Source organism: Mesoplodon mirus, assembly GCF_964341445.2.
Source record: "Mesoplodon mirus genome assembly, chromosome: 15".
NCBI lineage: Eukaryota > Metazoa > Chordata > Mammalia > Artiodactyla > Ziphiidae > Mesoplodon > Mesoplodon mirus.
The window spans coordinates 26,076,985-26,097,188 of NC_138991.1; the positions used below are offsets into that span (position 1 = coordinate 26,076,985).

At 48.8% G+C, this 20,204-nt stretch overlaps 1 protein-coding gene across 1 annotated transcript in view; it reads right to left on the reverse strand.

Annotated features, from left to right (window-relative positions):
- Positions 1–20,204, reverse strand: part of DNMT3B (DNA methyltransferase 3 beta) — a 37,212-nt gene continuing 17,008 nt past the window's right edge. The window contains exons 6-22 of the mRNA XM_082643750.1: positions 19,441–19,650; positions 17,935–18,093; positions 15,477–15,584; positions 14,446–14,590; positions 12,455–12,580; positions 12,271–12,315; positions 10,992–11,071; positions 10,576–10,688; positions 10,030–10,213; positions 9,406–9,490; positions 8,115–8,260; positions 7,694–7,784; positions 7,225–7,373; positions 6,303–6,388; positions 3,686–3,755; positions 2,825–2,943; positions 1–1,459 (exon numbers count right to left, since the gene is read on the reverse strand). Of these exons, the coding sequence (XP_082499876.1) occupies positions 1,318–1,459; positions 2,825–2,943; positions 3,686–3,755; positions 6,303–6,388; positions 7,225–7,373; positions 7,694–7,784; positions 8,115–8,260; positions 9,406–9,490; positions 10,030–10,213; positions 10,576–10,688; positions 10,992–11,071; positions 12,271–12,315; positions 12,455–12,580; positions 14,446–14,590; positions 15,477–15,584; positions 17,935–18,093; positions 19,441–19,650 (2,058 nt within the window). The 3' untranslated portion in view covers positions 1–1,317. The remainder of the gene's footprint in view (positions 1,460–2,824; positions 2,944–3,685; positions 3,756–6,302; positions 6,389–7,224; positions 7,374–7,693; positions 7,785–8,114; positions 8,261–9,405; positions 9,491–10,029; positions 10,214–10,575; positions 10,689–10,991; positions 11,072–12,270; positions 12,316–12,454; positions 12,581–14,445; positions 14,591–15,476; positions 15,585–17,934; positions 18,094–19,440; positions 19,651–20,204) is intronic.

Below are 20,204 nucleotides of genomic sequence, written 5' to 3' on the forward strand. Positions count from 1 at the left end.
TTTCCCCCATACTTTGTTACATGGCTCCAGTTACAAAAAAAAAATATGAAAATGTTAAAACAAAAATAGATGTCTGAGATTTAAAAAAAAAAGCGTATAAAAAACCTCCCACAAAACCTGTCAACATTGTTCCTTAGTCTACAAAATAGCACCAGTAAGAAGAGTAAAAGGTGTTAAAAACCATTACGACAGCATTTCTGAAATGCAGCTTGTCCGACTTCCCATTCCCCCTAAAAACGATTTATCGATTTATCATGGAATAAAAAAGGACTTTAAAATCTCTGGAGGGAGGGTCGAGCTTTTATTGCAGTTTTCCCCCTGCAGTCTCTTAGATGAGGGGAAAGTGAGAGGAATGTGCTTCTGCCCCTGGCTGTCACTGCTGAGTTTAGAGAAGCCTAAGGAATTGAGGTGTCATACATCTAATCTGGGGACCTGTGCCTGCGGAGTAGGCTGGAGGGTGGGGGGACGGGTGGGGGGGCGTCTTACCTAAGCCTCCTCCTCCTCCCCCCTCACACAGGGAAGGGGGGAAGACAGTGAGAAGCCATACCCGTCTACACAATACATGGCAGCTTATAACCCAGCCCACCCCTTCCTGAGCTTCCAGAGGATTCTATTGCAGTCACTGGGAGGGATTTAGCTAAGGGTAGCCCTGCCCTTGGGTTTATGGGGGAAAAAAATAGCCCTGAAAGTGATGATGACGTCATCCCGGCTGAAATCACCATCCTTGTGGAAAATACTCGAAATGGGCCCCGGATCCCAGCCCTTTATACTGAGGCCAGGGGAACGTGCCGGGGAAAATTCAAGACAGACATGGACATCATGTCCTCTTCTGCTAGCCCTAGAAGAAACCATCCTAGGCCCTTAAAAGGTCCCTTAGCTACATGTCTACTGCCACACACTCCTGGAAACAAGGAGCTGCAGACATTTAAAAAATTAAAGTCTTGCAGTAACTGTCTTGGGTGATTTTTCAGCATTAACCTGAGTATCAGAGAGCTGTCGGCACTGTGGTTTTGGTATCTTAGCCATCGTTTCTCTAAGCGGTAAACCCAGGAGGGAAAAAAAACCATCTTACTACCTATTTCAAGTTTTAAAATTTTAGAAGACAAAATGAGCACCGTGTTTGGCCGCTCCGAGCGGCCAGGTCTGAATTGTGCACAAGGAGATGGCACCTCGGGGTCCCCCTGCCAGGAGGGGACAAGGCAGCTCTGCTCCCGACGAGGTACTCGGCCCGACCCCACACAGCTGAGCTGGGAAGGGCAGAGCCTGGGTGCACCTCCTGGGTCGTGGCTCTGCCCACAGGCCCTGGTGCCTGGGGTACTATTCACAGGCAAAGTAGTCCTTCAAGGGGGCGAAGAGGTGTCGGATGACAGGTACACTCCAGGACCTCCCGAGCAGCTTCTGGCGGGCAACACGGCCCATGTTGGACACATCTGTGTAGTGTACGGGAAAGCCGAAGATCCTGGGGGTGGGGAGGGGGGCACCAGAGTGAAAACACAGGGAGTCAGATGTGCCCCCTCCAGCGTGCTTAACGCCTCTGGGGGATCCTCGCCTCGGCAGCCAATGTGGTGCTGCTCTTCCTGCCCTTTGACCCATCCCTTCCACCAGGCCCACCAGGCCTTCACATGAGCCCTCTCTTGACCCCCAGAGGTCAGGCCCACCAGTTCTTCAGCACAAATGACTGTCATGAGGGCATGGTCCCTCTCTGACGGCACCTGTCTTATGCACATCCCTATACTGACTGGCACAATGCTCCTGGCACATAGATGGTGCTCAGTGGACTTTTCTCAAATGAATGAATGCCAAGATGGCTGGCCAGCCAGCAGACAGAAACGTACCTCTCTTCAAACCACACAAGGACAGAAGTTAGGCAAATTGCCTTAGTAAGGAATAAGGACACTCACAGAATGGACCTTATTTCCAATCAGCAGATGCTCAGATAATTTACCGTGAGTAAACTGAAGCATCCTGCATTTTGTTTCCTTCTTCAAAGCAAACTGCTGGATCAAGCGCCAAGCTGGACTTAATGGTAGATGGCAACCAAATATACCAACAGCCTCCTGAATGGAATTCTACCACAGGTCTGAGAAGAGGCTACAGATACACTGGACCTCATTGTTTCCCAGGTTTACAATCTAATACCACAAATTATACCAAGAAATAAAATCCAGTTGTAGAACTAAAATATCTGGAATGTAAATACTCTTATCAAATAACCACAAAACACAGCCAAAAATGTAAAGAGAGGAATAGTCATAGCCCTTACTACATTCTAATCACAATAACAAAATAAAACAAAAGGAGTGAGAGAAAAAAAATAAATACAGAACAGCAGAAATGAAATCTAAGAGCTGGTTCTCTGAATCAAAATAGACACACTACCAACTTAGTCAAATAAATGGATAAGGGAGAAGACAGACTGTGGCTAAGGAGGAATCAGCTTTAGAACAAGCAACTTGGCAGGAGGAATCCTGAGAAAGAGCAATGGCACGTCGGCAGGGTTTCCTTTAGCTGGATCCTCATACATCCTAGTGTCCCAGCATGGTGGGGCAGGCAAATTCCAGGGCAACACAACCAACATAGACAGATGTGCCATCTCATGACCTCATGTTTTGGATTCCTCACCACCACAACCCTTTTGCCATTTCTGCTAGGAAATAAGCACTAACTGAAAAGGTTACTCCCAGCCCTGCTAACATAGAAGGTCAGTGAGACCATGTGGAATTAAGGCAAGCACTTGCCCATTCCCACTGCTGGCCTTAACCATGTTTTCTTCCCCTTTCTCTCTATCTGCTCGATTCCCCTTTCCACGTACAGCCTTGCTCACCTTTCTAGCTCAGTGCACCACAAAACATCTTCTTTGCCATTCATGACAACAGGGAAAAGTTGGTTTTTCCCCTGTCTGATCGAGTTCGACTTGGTGGTTATTGTCTGTACTTTCTTTAACTGGAGAACAAAACGACATCATGGAGTGAGCACAGAATGAAGGGTTCTGGGTCAAGGCTCAGAAGCAGGTGAGGGAAGGAGGAGGGAGGGTGGGTGGCAGAGAGAGAGTGTCAGGGCCAGGCTCCGAGAGGGAATGAGAAAAGGAGAGTTGGAAGGACAAGAACACTCTGTGCTTCCCACAAACACCAAGAAATTAATGAACAGGCAGGACCAGCCTCAGAGAGAACAAGAGATAAACAACAAATGACCACAAATGAGATCACATGGGGGCCAAGAAAACAGAGTTATTGATCAAGCAAGATTAAGCAAAATTAAAAGTCCACCCAGATTGTAGAGGATGGTCAACCAGGGCTTGAATGAATGGAGCTTAGCTTAATGGAAACATTGAAAAGTAAGTTTATGGAGATCTTAATAGAATTATCCATGACTTAACCGTAGATTTTTTTTTTTTTTTCTGCAAAAGTGTACTCATTTCTCACTGGGAGGATGAGCTGAGTCTCCGTGGAGTGTGCCTTCACAATCGGAAAGTCTACTTGCCTTTTCTCTTAGTGATTTCTGTTTATCAAGAACCTCTCCTACACTGTACTTGAAAACAGGACAGAACAATTATGGGGGGAAAGAAGCCCAGCACCAGGGAGTCACGTGGGGGGAGGGGCAGGAACCAATTGGACACCAAGGTCAAGTCCCGATTAGAGATCACCAAGTGCATTTCCCAGTGGGCCAGGCACAGAGCACATCTTACCTTTGCTGTCCTATTGAACTCCAGGCAGTCCTGCAGCTCGAGTTTATCATTCTTTGATGCTATCACAGGCCTGAGAACATCCAAAACCCATTACTTTCTACCACCTGGAAAGGGGCCTTGGCTAGGAGCCTCCCAAGGTGGGAGTGAGAGCCCAAGCTGCAAAACGTGCTCTGGCAGTGAACTTTGCTACAAATACATGATAAGAATGGCCCTGGCATGAGCACAAGCCTGTGTGCTGAGCCAGGGACAGACTAGCCCCTTGATCGGGGCCAGGGGGCGGGGAGCCCAATGTCCAGGAGTGAATGCTCCTCCTTCCCAAATGTTAACAATAGTCAAAGCTCCTTCACTGAGGGGAACAGGATGGGGAAGCACATTGTTGGAGGAGTCAGGAGACGCCTCAGTCTCAGCCCCACTGCTCACTGGCTGAGTGAACAACCTTGAGCAAATTCTGCCACCTCTCTGAGCCTCAGGAGCTTGGATTAGGTCTTTGTGGGTCAACTCACTACAACTAGCACATCAAACCCATGATTTGGTTGCTTATTGCTGGAATGCAGCCTCAGGAGGCTTTAATAGTGGGTCCAAGTAAAGACAAAAGGTGGTTCACAAAAGGACTAAAATTAATTCCCCCTTGTAACTTTCACCACTGAAACCTGCAAAAGCAGAGAGAGGAAAAACAGATGCTTGAGAAGGAGAATGGATAGAACTTTAGAAAATGAAGTGGTTAAGCAGGTCCAGACCAGAAATCCAGCAAAAGGTCTGAATGCACAGAGTTGATGAATGCCACAGCATCCCTGTGTAAGTAACTCCAAGGCCAAAAAGAAATCAGACATAAGATTGGATATGGTGCCCGCAAGAGGGGCCATCGAACACAGAATAATACCTCACACTGACCTCACCCTCTCTCCATTCCCAACTCTTCCATGGACCCAGGGGAGCTAAGGGCTCACAGCCCTGCTCTACCTTCTGTTGATTCTAGGACTGAAATCTTAACAACCAAGATGTTTGGTCTAAAGGCTGGATTTGGGTCTGTGACCCAGGGTTGACGCTGGCCGAGTCATGGAGCCTGCAGAGCCCACCTGTAGCAGCTCACTTCTCATCCCAACTCAGATAATGCTCAGCAAATCCCATTACCTAGAATCTGATCCTTCCCTGTAATCCCACAGGACACCCTCCTGGAGCCACTGCTCTCATTGTGTTCAGTGCATGTGGATGGTACCTCGAGCACAACACAGTAATCAAAGTCAGAGCCCTCCTCCCCTGAACAACACCTCAGCTGCCTTCCCACTTCTGCATTCATCACGTGATAGTCTATTCTTCCACCAGAAACCCTGAGAACCAGAGACACAACTCATTTCATCCACTTAAAATCTCACGTGAACTCCTGGGTCAAAGTAAATATGTGTTGCCATGACTACAAGCCTCACATAATTTGGCCCATACTTCGGAGTTCTCAGCCCTCCTCTCACACCCACTCCACACCCACTCCCCACCCCTGGAACACTGTTCTCCGGAGCTGCTCTGCGAATGCCCGTCATTGGCCTCCCTGACCCTCTCCCTTCTGCTCTCAATTGCATGTCTCCACTCCATCACATTGGGTCCTGCTGGGATGAGAAGCCTCCCCATCAACTCTTCCAGTGCCCCCTCCAACCCTGACCCTGAAATCATTTGTCTTCTCTACGCCTCCCTCACTGGCTCTGTGAGAGCCAAGACTGACATCTAGTCACCACGGAACTGGCAGCAGGGTCAGAAGTGTCTGGCAGGGTGACAGCTCAGGAATGGAGTGAATAAGCCAAGTTCATTCCAGACGTGGACACTGCACCATCTGATGGGCTGATAATGAAAATGTAAGACACCCAACAGAAATCCCAAGCTATTCCAGTACCTTCTCACCTCTGTCCACACTTTGCTAAATGTCTGAAAGTTATGCTTCCAACACTTCCTTTTAAAGAAGAATTTTTTTAAAGCTAACTCATTTGCAAGTTATATTACCATCACATTTGGTATCTTAATTAGCAGGTTGGTCTCCGTGAAGCCACATAACGGAGATAATTAATCCTCAGCCAAAAAACTTGCCTTGTGGCTTTCAACGTGAAAGGACTAGTGAAAAGTTGGGGAAAGATCTCAGTCAAGAAAATCCAAGGGAGACAGGCTTTGGGCTACCAATTGTTATCTCAGCTCTGCCACCTGATTGGTCACCACAGGCCTGGTCCAGGGATCACTTCGTCTCGGGGGCAGGGAGATTAAGTTCATTTCCCAATGGACCGTAACTGGGAGGAGAGGTGGGGTGTAGAAACATCAGCATTCCTCGCTGGGAAACAGTCTGCTCCAACACATGGCACTTTTAAGCACCAGGTCCCTAGGCAGAGCAGAAATAAGTGTACTGAGGAATCCTGGCCTGAGATTCTCAGGTACTTGGTGTACAGTACTTGGTGTACAACCATAACCCTATGGTTGAAGGGGTTGGTCTGAAGCAGAGGGTGAGGCCTTTTCTCAGCAGAGCCAGCTCTTTCTACAAGGTTCCAATGTGTCTCTCTCATAAGAGTCGATGGTTAATGGCTCATACCATTAGTTATATTGAACTTGGCTGTTACCTGCCCCACTCGGAGCCCCTTGTTACCTGTTCATCCCGGGCAGGTTGCCCCAGAAGTATCGGGCTCTGTGAGCAGCAGACACCTTGATGGCATCAATCATCACTGGATTACACTGCAGGGAGAGAGAAGGGAAGCTGCTGGGAGCCCATGGCAGAATTCAGGAAGCAGACAGGTGACATGGCAGTCCCCTGGCTGTGCAGGAGGCATGGTTCCTGCCAGGCAAGGGACAGACTAATTCCCCTCAAGAATCTGACTGGAGGACATAGCTAGTGCCCCCATATTAATGGTGGGGAAAGAGACCACATCAGACCGGCAGGTTGTAAGAGAAAGTATCCCCTGGGGCACGCCATGTTATTACAGAATGTACTGTGTACAGTGGTAAAAGCAGCTCAGAATTGAAATCCAGCAGGTTGAGGTCCTGGTTATGGAAATGCAGTGTTGGCAAAATCTGACTTCTGCCACTGATTGGTCAGGTTCACAGGGCATGAGGGAACTGACCAGCCAGTTCTATAACCTCACTAGCAGAACGTTAGCTCTAAAGTTGGGGGGAAATAAGTATGTACATAAAGTATTTACTACAGTGCTTGATGCATATTAAACAGTAAATAATTAACTTCCCATGGTCCCTAATGCAGAGTTTCTGGGAACAAGGGTGAGGAAAAAAAAAAAAAACTCTCTAGAGTAAAAAATCTCTTTCATGATGTCTCCAAAAGTAGGTGATGGTTTCATCATCTGACTTCAATGGGTTTGGGGTGAGGTGAGAGATGAAATGTTTTCCAAGTACTAAAGAGAACCAACCCACTCCGTTCCATTACTCTCAGACCTAGCCATGCCCTCCATGGGGAACCCGGAAATCATTCGCAACACTGGAAATACCCTGCACCCCCATTGCCAGCAGGGCCTTCATGCTCATGTTATCTTGACAATCAAGACCCCGGGTCCCCTCACCTCCAGGAACCGAGAGATGTCCCGCTTGTCGCCAACCTTCATGGCCACCACATTCTCAAACATCCAGAAGAAAGGCCGGTCTTCACCCTCCTTGGGGCGTGTGTAATTCAGCAGGTGGTAGAACTCAAAGAAGAGTCGGCCTGTGCCCTCTGAGCCCACAAAAGAAAACGGCAGAGCCAGGTTCAAACCGTTCAGCTCACCCCTCCATACTGAGACCAATGGGTTCCCAATGACCAGCTAAGGCTGATGCCTTACTGTCCCTTCTCCCTGCCACCCTCTGCAATGACAGGCATCAGCACTGCAGTACTCATTTGTATCTCTGGGGACTGGGGAGTCACTATGAGGCATGAACAGAGGCAACAGGTAAGTTTGGCCAGAAGCTAACAGCTCCCTCTCAGCCCACTCCTCCTGGACCAGCATGCAGGGGACATAGGGTCTCTTGGGGCCACGGGAAAGATAGGATGCTCACCATACAGGCCTTTCCTGGCAGGATTCACATTTGAGAGATCATTGCATGGGCTTCCACCAATCACCAAGTCAAAGGGGCCCCATTCTTCAATCTGCAAGAGAAAAACAGTCCGGGATGGGGGTGAGGATGGAGAGATGAACAGGCTGGGTTCCAGGTAACCAGCTAGAAGAAAACCCACTTCTAGGTCTTGCTTGGTGATTTCAGTCTCCCAACTCTACCTTTGACCCAAGAAAACCAAATGCTCAGGATACGCTAAGATCTAAATCATTCTGACTGATTTTCCAAGTTGCAGGTTTAACACTACAGCTTGATGGAACCAAACCTTCTCTTCTGCCACAACCCCGGGCATGGAGAAGGTGGCAACGTGGCTGTGAGGATGTGGGGGACTCAGGGAGTGGAGGAAGAGGGGGGCTGCCCTCACATTTTTCTTTGTGATATTCCTGACGTCGTTCACGTATTTGATATTGCCCTCGTGCTTAACAGTTCCAACGGCGATGGACTCTTCACACACTTCAGAGGCGACATATTTCTCCACTTTGATGCCCAATTCTTTGAGGACCAAGTACCCTGTTTGGGGGGTGGGGTCGAGGGGGAGAGAAAAGACATCAGGGTTGTCCTGCCGAGGGCCCCTCCTTTCAGTGACTCTAAGCCATCTCCAGAACTCAGACCAGACACAGCAAGGCCATAGCAGTCCTCAAGTGGACCCCTGCAAATGGCAGGGTCTAACCCTACCTAACTGCACACTGGGCCCCCAGGCTCTCTGCGGAGTTTCATGAAGAAAATATATATGTATAACTGGTATAGCCCACTGGCAGCATTTATTAAAACTGACAGGCACATAGCCAAGGCCCCCCATCTACCACCCCAGCAGAGTCAGATACATGAATGGGTATCTTCTCCAAAACCATGCTGAGAAAAAAAAAGCTTTAAAAGCTGTCAGTGGGGCTTCCCTGGTGGCGCAGTGGTTGAGAGTCCGCCTGCCGATGCAGGGGACACGGGTTCGTGCCCCGGTCCGGGAAGATCCCACATGCCGCGGAGCGGCTGGGCCCGTGAGCCATGGCCGCTGAGCCTGCGCGTCCGGAGCCTGTGCTCCGCAATGGAGAGGCCACAACAGTGAGAGGCCCGCGTACCGCAAAAAAAAAAAAAAAAAAAAAAAAAGCTGTCAGTGTTTTAGGCAGGTGGATACCGGTGAACATAGAAGTACAAGTGATGCTAAGTGCACAGCAACTCATTCTCACTGCTTCCTGCTCTAGTAAAAGGGAAATGTTCCTAACAATGCATCACAGGACAGTTCTGACAATTAAATGAGTTAAATCAGGCAAAGTGCCCAGGGGCAAACATGCATGTCGGCTATGCTTATTCTATACATGGGAAACCTAGAGGAAACGGGAGGGTACAAGATTAGAGATGTTAGGAGAACAGTTGCCCAGTTAATAATCTCCAATATATCTATGCTTATGGAGCGGAAAATAATTTTCCAAAATTCCTGTACATAGTAAAAAATAAAATGCAGAGGCTAAAATATCCAGGCCTTTGAAAAGGACCAAAAGAGGACCAGGTGGGTGAAATGGTGGAGAGGTTTGAGGAGAGAAACAAGGAGCCAGTGGATTTCTCAGAACAGGTGACCAACAGGTACTTCCCAGGGGTCTTTCTTGACACTGATAACGGACACCTGGATCAGGTGAGCATGCCCAGGTGAACTCCTAACTCACCTGTCGCAATTCCGTCAAACAGGGACAAGACTCGAATGGGTCGCCTTCGGTTTGCGGGAATCGCAGGGTATAACTTGGGGGCTTCCTGCCAGGTTAAATAAAGAGGTCATGGAGGTCAAGGTGTGGGTATGGGGAGGGGGACTCAAGCTCTGGGAGGAGGAAGGGCTGGCCTTCCTCTGAGGGACACAAGCCCTGAGCTCTGCCCTTTCTTCGCTGGGATGCCCTGGGGAGCTTTGGCACAGATGGCCCTTCTACCTTTAGACACGGAACAGATGAGGCTCTGACACGGGTGCAAAGTCACCCACAAAAAGACACGTGCTCCTCCATGAACTTGCAGCCCAGGAAAAGCCATATATGCCCACTAAGACTTGGGAGTAGGTCACAGGCTTCCCTCCGCTCTGCAGTTCCACTAAGACTAAGGCTGGGTCAGTTCCATCCCTATTTCTTCAGCAGGCCCTTGAAAAAGCCAAGCCAAGAAGGAGGGGAGGGAAGAACACTGGAGCCGCCTGGGAAGCGCACATGGGACAATTAGCCGGGCTCCAGTCTGAGGCTCGCAGACGCTCCTCTGTACAGCGGAGCTTTGTTTCTGTGAACTCCACGGACTGGGGCGGGTGCCAGGCTTACGTAGTCGAGCCCCGGGTCGCTGGTGAAGAAGGCTTGCAGGCGCACACTCCAGTCCTTGCGGCGCCGCAGGATGCCATGGCAGCGCTGGGGCAGGCACATGTAGCAGCTCCAGGGCTCCTGCAGCTTGGCGTCTGCCGCCGTGCCCGGGCCCACCAGCACCTCCAGGCACTCCACGCAGAAGCACCTACGCCGGGTAGCGGGGAAGAGGGGTGCCCGTCATCAGGCGGCTCTCCTGCGAACCCCACCCTCCCCACGGAGCTGGCGTGTGCTGGCTAAAACCCTCTCGGGCCCCCAGTTGCCCTTTCCCATGGGCGGGAAGGCCCTGTGTGTGAGGAACAGCAACCTCTCCCTGGAAACCTGGGCACCCTCAGTCCACAGGCAGCTCTGGCGATCCTTCTCTAGCCCGCTCCCTGCCTTTCTTAAACCCATCCCTACATCCCACTTCTACTTCAGGGACATAGAACCTTCAAGGACAGGCCCCCACAGATATAATACTGACTCCGGGCCCCGTCCCCAGGTCAGCGAGGCTCCAGTCCCCGTGCTCACCGGCAGCAGCTCGTGTTGCTGCAAAGCAGCAGCTCGCGGCCCTCGCAGCACACGGTGCAGTAGGACTGGTAGCCGTCGTCGTCATACATGTAGAACAGCTCAAGGAACCGGTCCTGGCAGCCAGAGAGAAATGCCTGTGAAATCGGAGATCAGGGACCTCCAGGCCCCGCTCGCTTGCTCACTGGCGGAGGCCCTAGAACGCAGCCACAGAACAGGTCATGGGCGGCCTGGTGCTCTTTACAGGGACAACTGGCTGGGATCTGCGGGGCACCGCCCCTTGGAAGGAAGGGTGGGGCGATCGGGCCCCACTAGAGCCTTCCCCACCGCCTACACGCAGGTGCTTCATCCTAGGGAAGTGCAGGGAAGTTGAGAAGAAGGGAAGGGGCAGGAAAGTCCAGGGTGGGGGTTGGTCTTACCCGGCACGTCTGGCAGAGTCCACCCTCAAAGAGAGGGTGGAAGGACATGGGGTTTTTCCTACCACAGGACAAACAGCTATCTGTAAGAAAGACAGGGATGCAGCTTGTGGCAATGACAGCCCCAAGATCAGCTGCTGAAGCCTTGGGTCTCGTTCTTATTTACTCCACGTGAGGAATATGCCAGTGATTCTTCACAATTTGCTCCTTTGACTGTGCTTCAAAGTTGCCATCTCTGTTCCAGAGATGCAGAGGCTAAATCGACAGCTCCAAGCAGAAGGTCCCACAAGACAGGCAAAGGTCTGACCCAGAAACGGGGGGGCAGGGTGGTGCCCACAGAACAGAACAAGGAGCAGCTGTGCCAGCAGAGGAACCAAGCTTGGAGGGCCTGGTATGAAAAATCTTTAAAAGACTCTTTACAGACTGGGACTTTTGGAGAATTTGTGGTGATGCCAGTTTGCCTGTTGTCTCATCATGATAGGACTTGCCCGTGACCAATCCTACACAGAGCCATGGCTGTAATTTCAGAGCCCGGGTCCTTTTACTATAGGCTATCCTGTCCCTTCACATCAGCAGGTCTTACTGATCTACATCACTGACCAGGTGGACTGGGCCTGCAAAATAAATACCAAGCACGCCCTGCCAGGAAGCAGACAGATGAAGGAGTCTTGGGGGATAGGAGGATCACGGGTCCAGGTTCCCAGAATCAAAAAGGCCTGCTCCAATCGGGGCTCCCTGGGTCAACAGCTCTGTTGTTTTCCTACCCAGCACTGACTAACCACTTAATATTTGTTGACTAAAGGACATCGGGCTGAGGAAGCAATAGACAGCTGTCCTCACACATTCCATTAGATGAGTTCCATTAGATGAGTACTGGGCAGTTTCAATTCCAGCGGAATTCCCAGCCAGGGCAAAGAACCAGAGTTGGCTGGAGAGTGACAGTGGTGAAGTGTGTCCGCCTTTCACCTCAAAGCCAGTTGCAGTGCTTGTTCAGGGGGCTCATGAGGTCATAGATTATGGTTTCAGGTTTTGGGCTCTCCCAGCCCAAGCATCGTCATTTCCATTCTGTCCCCAGGCACACTTCCTGCTCACTGATCTTAGGAATCAGCCTCAGTGAAAATCAGGCAACTCATTCTAAGTAGCATCTGAGTAAGATGTCCATGCCTCGACCTGAGGTCAACGCAGAGTTGGGGGTGGACCTCCGCAGGGCAGACCAGCAGGCCTGGAGCACAGGCCGGGAGCACTACCCAGGCAGGGAAGCCAACCAAGGATAGGGCCTTACCTTCGAGATTGCTCTTGTTGTTGGAAACATCCGAAGCCATTTGCTCTGTTGAGAAGAGAGAAGGTGTGAGATGAGGTCGGGGAGCCTCTTACTGATCATCTACGCCCTTGCTGAGTGGTCCTCACTACCTGCCCACTTCCACGTGAGGATGGACCGTCCCCCAGCCTCCTCGCCCCACAGTCACCTCGACTCTGGTCCTCCTCTCCTCGGTCTTTGCCATTGTTATAACAATTTGTCTTGAGGCGCTTGGCTGGGGGACAGTAGTCAGAAGTGGTGGAGTCGTCAGCTGTGCGTCTTCGTGTCTTGTTCTCTGTGAAAGGTGAGGAGAAGGCAGCCATGGCTGGGTGGGAGGAGGGTGCTGGGAGGACAGGACCCTACTTTCTATGCCTGGGTGCCAGCTGCATCTGGCCATGACATGAGTCTACCCTGGGTGTCTCAGGCCCCTCTATGGAAAATTTGCATGAGGACGTAATTTAAAACTCCTCACGTAGCTAACCCACGTACAGGGTCTTCAACAGCTGTAGTTGCAAAGTACATGCTCTAGACCCAGCACAAAGAGAATTAGACACAGCTCAGTCTATAGATGAAACCCTGACACGGTCTATGATCCCCAATGAGCTGATAGCCACATGTAGCTACTGAGAACTGGCAATGTCACTTGTACGACTGAGGAACTGCATTTTACATTTAACTTCTATGTGAATTTAAAAACTGCAATTGATCCAATTAACTAATTCATTTGGAACAAGTTGGACATTCGTGAAAAGACATCAAGTATTTCTAATGAGAATTTAGCATCCAAATTGAGATGTTCTAAGACATATCAAAAATGAGATATTGAAAATAGGACTAAAAGGTCATGTAAAATATCTTAATTTTTTTAGACTGACTGTTGGAAATGCTAAAATGTTGGAAATAGATTAAGTGTATGATCAATATTAATTTTACTCTTTTCTTAAGCTTCTTAATGTGGCTACTAGAAAACATTTAATTATATTAGGTGGCTACTGTTTATATGTCTATAAATTCCATTGTATTTTTATTCATTCTATACAGTATAATCCATAAGGGACATGGTTAAGTTTGACTCTGACCCTAGGAGAGAAAATTACACAGCCGTTAAAAATCATAAGGACACTTTAGTGAGAAAATGACATTTGACAGTGCTTATACGATAAATATTGAGAAACAAAGGGAAAGCAGGAATCCAACCAGTGTACAGAAAGAGCTGGAAGGATGTGCACACCCAAAAATATTGCCCTAAAGGGCAGCTGTGAAGGTTGGAGTGACGGGGCAGGGGTAAGAGTTCAGGTTGACTTTTAACAGATTTGATTCTTTTCCAGTGACCACTGTGTATGCAAAGAGATTGAAAGAAAGTGCAGAGAAAAGAGTGCATAGTCAAAAGATGGGGAGGGAGTACCGTGTTTCCTTGCTTCTAAGTTCCTACTGCCTGCACGACGAACCTTCGACTTATTAACCACTTTTGGCGGGGAGGGACAAAACAAAACAGAAAACACTGCGTTAAATATAAGGATTATAAGACAAATCCTGGATTTCTGGAGAGTGACAACAAGATCCCTAATAATGGGGGAAATGCAATATTGGTCAACGTGAGGATAGATGATGCCCCTTTCTGAATGGAGGTGACTTATAGATTTTGGGTGTTTGTGGGGTTTTTTTTAAAACACATTCCAAGTTTTCTCCAATATGCAGATCTTACTTATTTTTTCCTTTTAAAAAAAGGTGCTAGTGAAGATTCCATCTTGACTCTGTTTACTCAAGCTTTAAGAACAGACTCAGGGAGGCGCAAGGGGGAAGGGATATGGGGATATATGTGTACATACAGCTGATTCACTTTGTTATACAGCAGAAACTAACACAACATTGTAAAGCAATTATACTCCAATAAAGATGTAAAACAATTAAAAGGTAAATAAAAAACAAAGAACAGATTCAATCCCGGTTATGTGTACTTGACCTTTTGGCAGGAAAGTGTCCAGTGAAACTAGAAAAGGCTAGGCTGTTGGAAAAAACTAACTAAACTAAGGAGCCAGCCAGGGCTGACTGGCTGCTGTAAAGCGGGGGTGGGATGAGAGGCAGCAGGGGGTGACTGCATCTCCCCAGGGTGCTCCCACCAGCAGCAGCAGAGGTGCTGTCACAGGGAGCCATTCCCACCTGGTTGCCTGTTGTTGGGTTTGAGGCCCTCAATCCCGGTGGGTTTAAAGCCCCCGTGGGCCCACTCCAACATGGGCTTCAGCTGATCCTCCAGCGAGTCTCCAGGGCTGTTGGAGAATGTTTTGCCAGCCCGCGTCCTGGCTTTCTGCCGAGATAGAGAATCTGATGAACAGGAGGGGCGGGTGCTTGCCTGGCCCCACCCAGGGATGCCCCTTGCTGGGGCCTGCATTCCCCTTTACACTGGGCCCTTTCATAGCCAGACAGCTGTCCTGAGCTGTGGTATGTGACAGCGAGGAACGGCCTGTGCAGGGACAGGCCATGGGGGGAGCGTTAAGTCTCCCCACACAGGCACCAAATATGATCTCTTCCTTGTAGGGAACTGGAGTGGTCAGCTCCCTCTCGAGGGCAGAGGATCAGAATTCGCTGTGTCACTTTTAGCTATAGGAGAAGCATCAGCCAGCACTGTCTCACGGCCTCTGAGAAAGCTCCAGGTTTCTTGCTTTATTTCCTTAATGAAGGTGTGGAGGTGTTAAGTCTTATTTCAGAAGCACCAGGACTTACATGTCTAATTAAGCACAGAGCTTGTCTCATAAATGCTGGACAGAGGACACTGATCTTTTCAGTTGCAAGTCAAGGTAGAGGAATGACAGAGCCTGACGGATCCCACAGACAAGGGGAGGAAGCAGCTGACCCTCAGCAGCTGCCCAGTCTTGGCCTTGAACCACAAGCTCTGGAAAAGCTTGCTCACTGATTCGAATATCGCCTCCTACTTCCCAGGGCTCCTCCTTCCTCATTCAGAGACCAGCGGGGAGCTGGGGTAGCACTGGAAAATCATGGACAGTCTCAAATCCCTTCCTTCCCTTCCCAGCATGGCCTGTCAGGCCATGGTCTTTTAACCTCCTTCCTCCCTGCTTGCCCCAGTCCCCTCCAACCCATCCTTGGCCACACTGAGGCCTGAGTTGGCTTTCTGTATGTTTCTTGCTTTAAGCCCATTCTTGGGGCCAGGCCCCAGCCACCCACCACCATGTTACCTCCAGAGCGTGGTACATGGCCTTCCTGTAAGAGACCAGCTTATTGAAGGTCGCCAGGTTAAAGTGCTGGCTGAACAACCCCAAGGCCACCAACTTATCTGCTGGTATCTAGAAGAGAAAGCCATCATCAACATTCACCTACAGCCTGTGTCTTGGGTGCCCTGGGTTTCTCATGGGCTTATTCCTGGGGATCAGGTTCACAGATATTTTCAGAGCAAATGACTTTCATGATCCCTTGTGTGACCCCCCCCCTTGGAGCTCAGTCTTAAAATTCACCATGGATGCTCCAATTTTAGGGGTTTTGCACATGTTCTTTCCTCCTTCGTGAGCATGACAAATAGCTGTGATTACTACTTACTGTCTACTTACTTTACCCTTTTATTAATTGAGCTAATGGATGTGTTTAGAGAACAGTGCCTGGCACAGAGTAAGCTCTTTTTAGTAATCATGAATTGTTAACACAAGAATTCCACTGGGGCTAAAGATCCAGATTCTACAAGTCTCATCCCCAAGTCCCCAGGCCATGCATGAACCACTTGGGTTGCCAATTATGAGATGAAACTGGGCGTTCAGGTTTCAGAGCTGACAAGACATGTGATATTTCATTCTCCCCAGTGCTGGCACTCATGCTCCCCTCTCAATCTCTAAGCCCAACCACCCATAGGAGCGTTGCCACTACTGGTGAGAAGGAACTGGGATTCAACACAGTTGTGCATGGAAATGCAGGTGCTACCCCAATGCCAAACTGCTTCAATACAGCAAGCGGCCTAAGCACCAGGCCCCATACTGCAATCCCATCCCATAATGCTAACATAACAGCACCTTAAATATTAGCATCAGACGCAGTCTTGCTAAGTCTTGCTAAGCACATTTTATGTCTCACTGGGCCAAAGCAATGACAAACACTCCATGTTTTTTTTCATTGCATTGCACACAAGTCATCGCCCTGCAATTAGATGCTTCAGGGTGAGCACAGGCCCAGGACATTCGTCCTTCAGCTCCCTCTGCTGGCCAAGGAGGACCTCTGTATGCAGACTCTCCCCACGAGGGATACTCCAGGTCATATTATTCTTGCCCTTTGAGAACTGCAATGCGTTAATGGCAAATGGCCCAATTTATGGGAAAACAAGAATCTCAACTTGAGGCCAAGTCCCACAGATGTACCAGCTGGCCCTTCATTCCCACACCTGCCTCCACTCCAGCCCACTTGTTCTGCTGTTCCTCACCTAACCTCTGGACATATTGAGGGATGCGCTAAAGACAACATCACAGGAAAAGTATTGTTTGCCGCATTCTAATCAAAACCTGGAGGTCTATGAAGGTGTCTTCCAAAAGGTGTAAGAATCAAAGTAGCCTGATTCATCCCCAACATAGACTCTCATCAAGAAAGATGAGTTTTGGGCTTCCCTGGTGGCGCAGTGGTTGAGAGTCCGCCTGCCGATGCAGGGGACACGGGTTCGTGCCCCGGTCCGGGAAGATCCCACATGTCACGGAGCAGCTAGGCCCGTGAGCCATGGCCGCTGAGCCTGCGCTCCACAACGGAAGAGGCCACACCAGTGAGAGGCCCGCGTACCGCCAAAAAAAAAAAAAAAAAGATGAGTTTTACAACAGGACAACTTTCAAAAATATATGTACATGAAAAGAAGCCAGACACAAAGCAGTATATATTATATTATCTACATAAGTTTGTGTATAATCCAAACTAGTCTATAGTGATAGAAATCAGAACAGCGGTCACCTATAGGGGTGGTATATACAGGGAATGTACGGCAGAGGTCGAAATATTCTATATTTGGGTTGAGATATTGTTTACATATGTGCATACATTTTTGAAAATTCATTGAATCATAGATCATTTAAGATCTATGCACTGCACTGTAAGCAAATTTTTATCTTAACAAAGTATTTAAATATATATATATATATATATATATATATATATATATATATATACACACATACATACATATATACACAAAAGGTGAGCTTTAAATGGCTAATATCAATAATCAAGAAACACTGAAATCACCACTCAAAGAGCTTTTCCATAACTGTCACCAGGTGACCCTGGATCCATCTCTAAGCCTAGCCAGGGATGTCTCTGCCCCTAGGACTAAATGACTGAGTCAGACACCCCTTTCTCTTCCAGGCTTCTCCACTGGAATACTTTGAGGGTATCTTCCCAGGTGGCCTCTCCTGCCCCTCAGAATCCATACTGGTGACTCTGCCACAGAGAAATAGACCAACAGAGCCCAGGTGGCCATGGATCCAGAGCTCTTGGCCTGTGTGAGCCAATGAGCAAGGGAAGTTTCTGTCCTCCTTTTGGACACACAGAGTCACATAGTCTCATCCACCTGCAGAAAGCAGGCCATTATCTTAAAAGGCAACTGTAAAAGGAAGAGAAGGAAAACACTGTGGGTCTGCAAGGCCATGAAAGCTCACCCTGCCCCGGACTCACCTCGGAGAACTTGCCATCGCCAAACCACTGAACCCACCGCATGCCAGACATTGCCTGACGCTTGGAGGTGGCCTTCCAGGACACCACCATGGCAGGCCACCAGGAGAAACCCTTGATCTTTCCCCACACGAGATCCCCTATTCCAAACTCTTTCCCGTCCTGCAAGAAAAACCACATGAAGGAATTGCAATGAGACAGACCAGTTGGGCCAAGGAAAAACCCTGCCTGTCGCACTGACCCCGATGGCAACTGCCTCGGAGTCCAAAACAGGGCTTCCTGCAAGTGCAGGCAGAGTTCCTCAGGAAATTCCTACCTCCAACACTTCCTGGTTGAAAATTCAGCGAGAATGGCTTGAAAATAAGGGGCAGAGCATAGGCAGGCTTGGTTGTTTGACAGGAACGTGGGGTTTTTTATATTGGATCTATAATATGTAACCTGTAACATGTAACCTAGTATCTGTGAAGATATTAACTGAAAACTTACAGGAAGTAAGATCAGAGTAAAAAACCTGGATATTCCCACCACAGGCCATCAAATGGGATACTACAAAGCCATTAAAATGCACACACAAAAAAAAATTTGGCCACTTGCACATAAAAACTTGCCATAAAAGGTGAGATACCCATGGAATCATGCAGGTTATTAAAATGTATCTATAAGATCTACTCTGGGACTTCCCTGGTGGTGCAGTGGTTGGGAGTCCGCCTGCCAATGCAGGGGACACGGGTTCGAGCCCTGGTCCAGGATGATCCCACATGCTGCAGAGCAACTGGGACCATACACCACAGCTGCTGAGCCTGCACTCTAAAGCCCGCAAGCCACAACTACTGAGCCTGTATGTCACAACTACTGACGCCTGCGTGCCTCAAGCCCAAACTCCGCAACGGGAGGGGCCACAACAGTGAGAAGTCCGTGCACCACAGCAAAGCGTGGACCCCGCTCGCTGCAACAGAGAAAGCCCCCATGCATCAGTGAAGACTCAAGGCATCCAAAAATAAATTTAAAAAAAAAGATCTACTCTGAAGTCATGTACATGGAAAAAAGGATTTCTACATGATGTGTACATACATATACATATGCATATATAGCAAAGCCTGAGTGAAACCAACAAGCTCAACTCATTAATTATGAACAACCCTAGATGGATTATACAATACAATGGATTATAGACATGAAAGCGAGGCAACTCCAGTTCCTAATAAGGGAAAGAAGCAGATCAACAATTGTATATGTAAACATGATGAATCGAATTATGAATTATGTATATAAGGTATATATATCTAGGTACAAAGATGTCATGTTCAGAAAATCAGTAATCCGATGGTAAACTAACCTGGTGCTTGAGTTATCTCTAGGAGATAAGGATATAGCAAGGACCATGTTGTATATGAAAAATGTACTTGGCGAATGAATTCAAATATTATGATAAAAGTGACAAAAACCGTAGTAAGTCACCTCTGGGTAAGTGTTCCCTTCTCCCTATATTCAGCCCTTCCCCAGTGGTACCTGATACTCAGTGCTGTCTGCATCTCTGCCCTCTGTATCCACCTGCGGGGACTCCATGCTCTCCTGCTGGCTGTCCTGGGACAGGCGGGCATAGGGTGTACTACTGCTCTGGGGTACCACATCATCATCTGTGAGGTCAATAGTGAGGTAGGAGCTGGTAGGGGACAGCCATGGCGTGCCTGCAGATGATCCCGTCCGCCGCCTCAGGGACTGTGGACAAAAGGACACATAGTTTGGGCCACAGCAGACCAGGCGGGTGACCAGAGACCAGTGGTACCCCCAATGGCTTCCCAAGCAACCAGAAGTGAAGCAGAGTGAAGACGTTAAGTTAATGAAACAGAGACCACCACCGAGGATGGTTTTCCAGGAACAAGTAAGTGTCCCTTAAGTGGCGAGAGAAAGCAACTTCCTTAAGGACAAGGACAGAATCAAGGACCAAGTCAGGATGATGAGTGATGCTCAGAGAGGGCTCCCTGGTGCCCAGCCTTGCAACAGGAGTCGAGAGTTGCTGTAACCCATGGGGTTGCCTCAAGAGAGTCACTGAGGATACTAAAGAGACAAGACAGTTCTGGTATCAGTGGTTTGAGCTTTTTCCAAGGAGGAGTAAGAACCCAGTCAACAGGGAATTCTTGCATTCCCACCACAGTTCCATCCAGGGATCAGGCCAGGATAGAAGTCATCGGGCTTAGGAAGAGCTTACCCAGCACCCGGGAGAGAAAGGAAAGGTAAGACCCTGAAAGGGTGATAAGTGTGAAGAAAGGAAG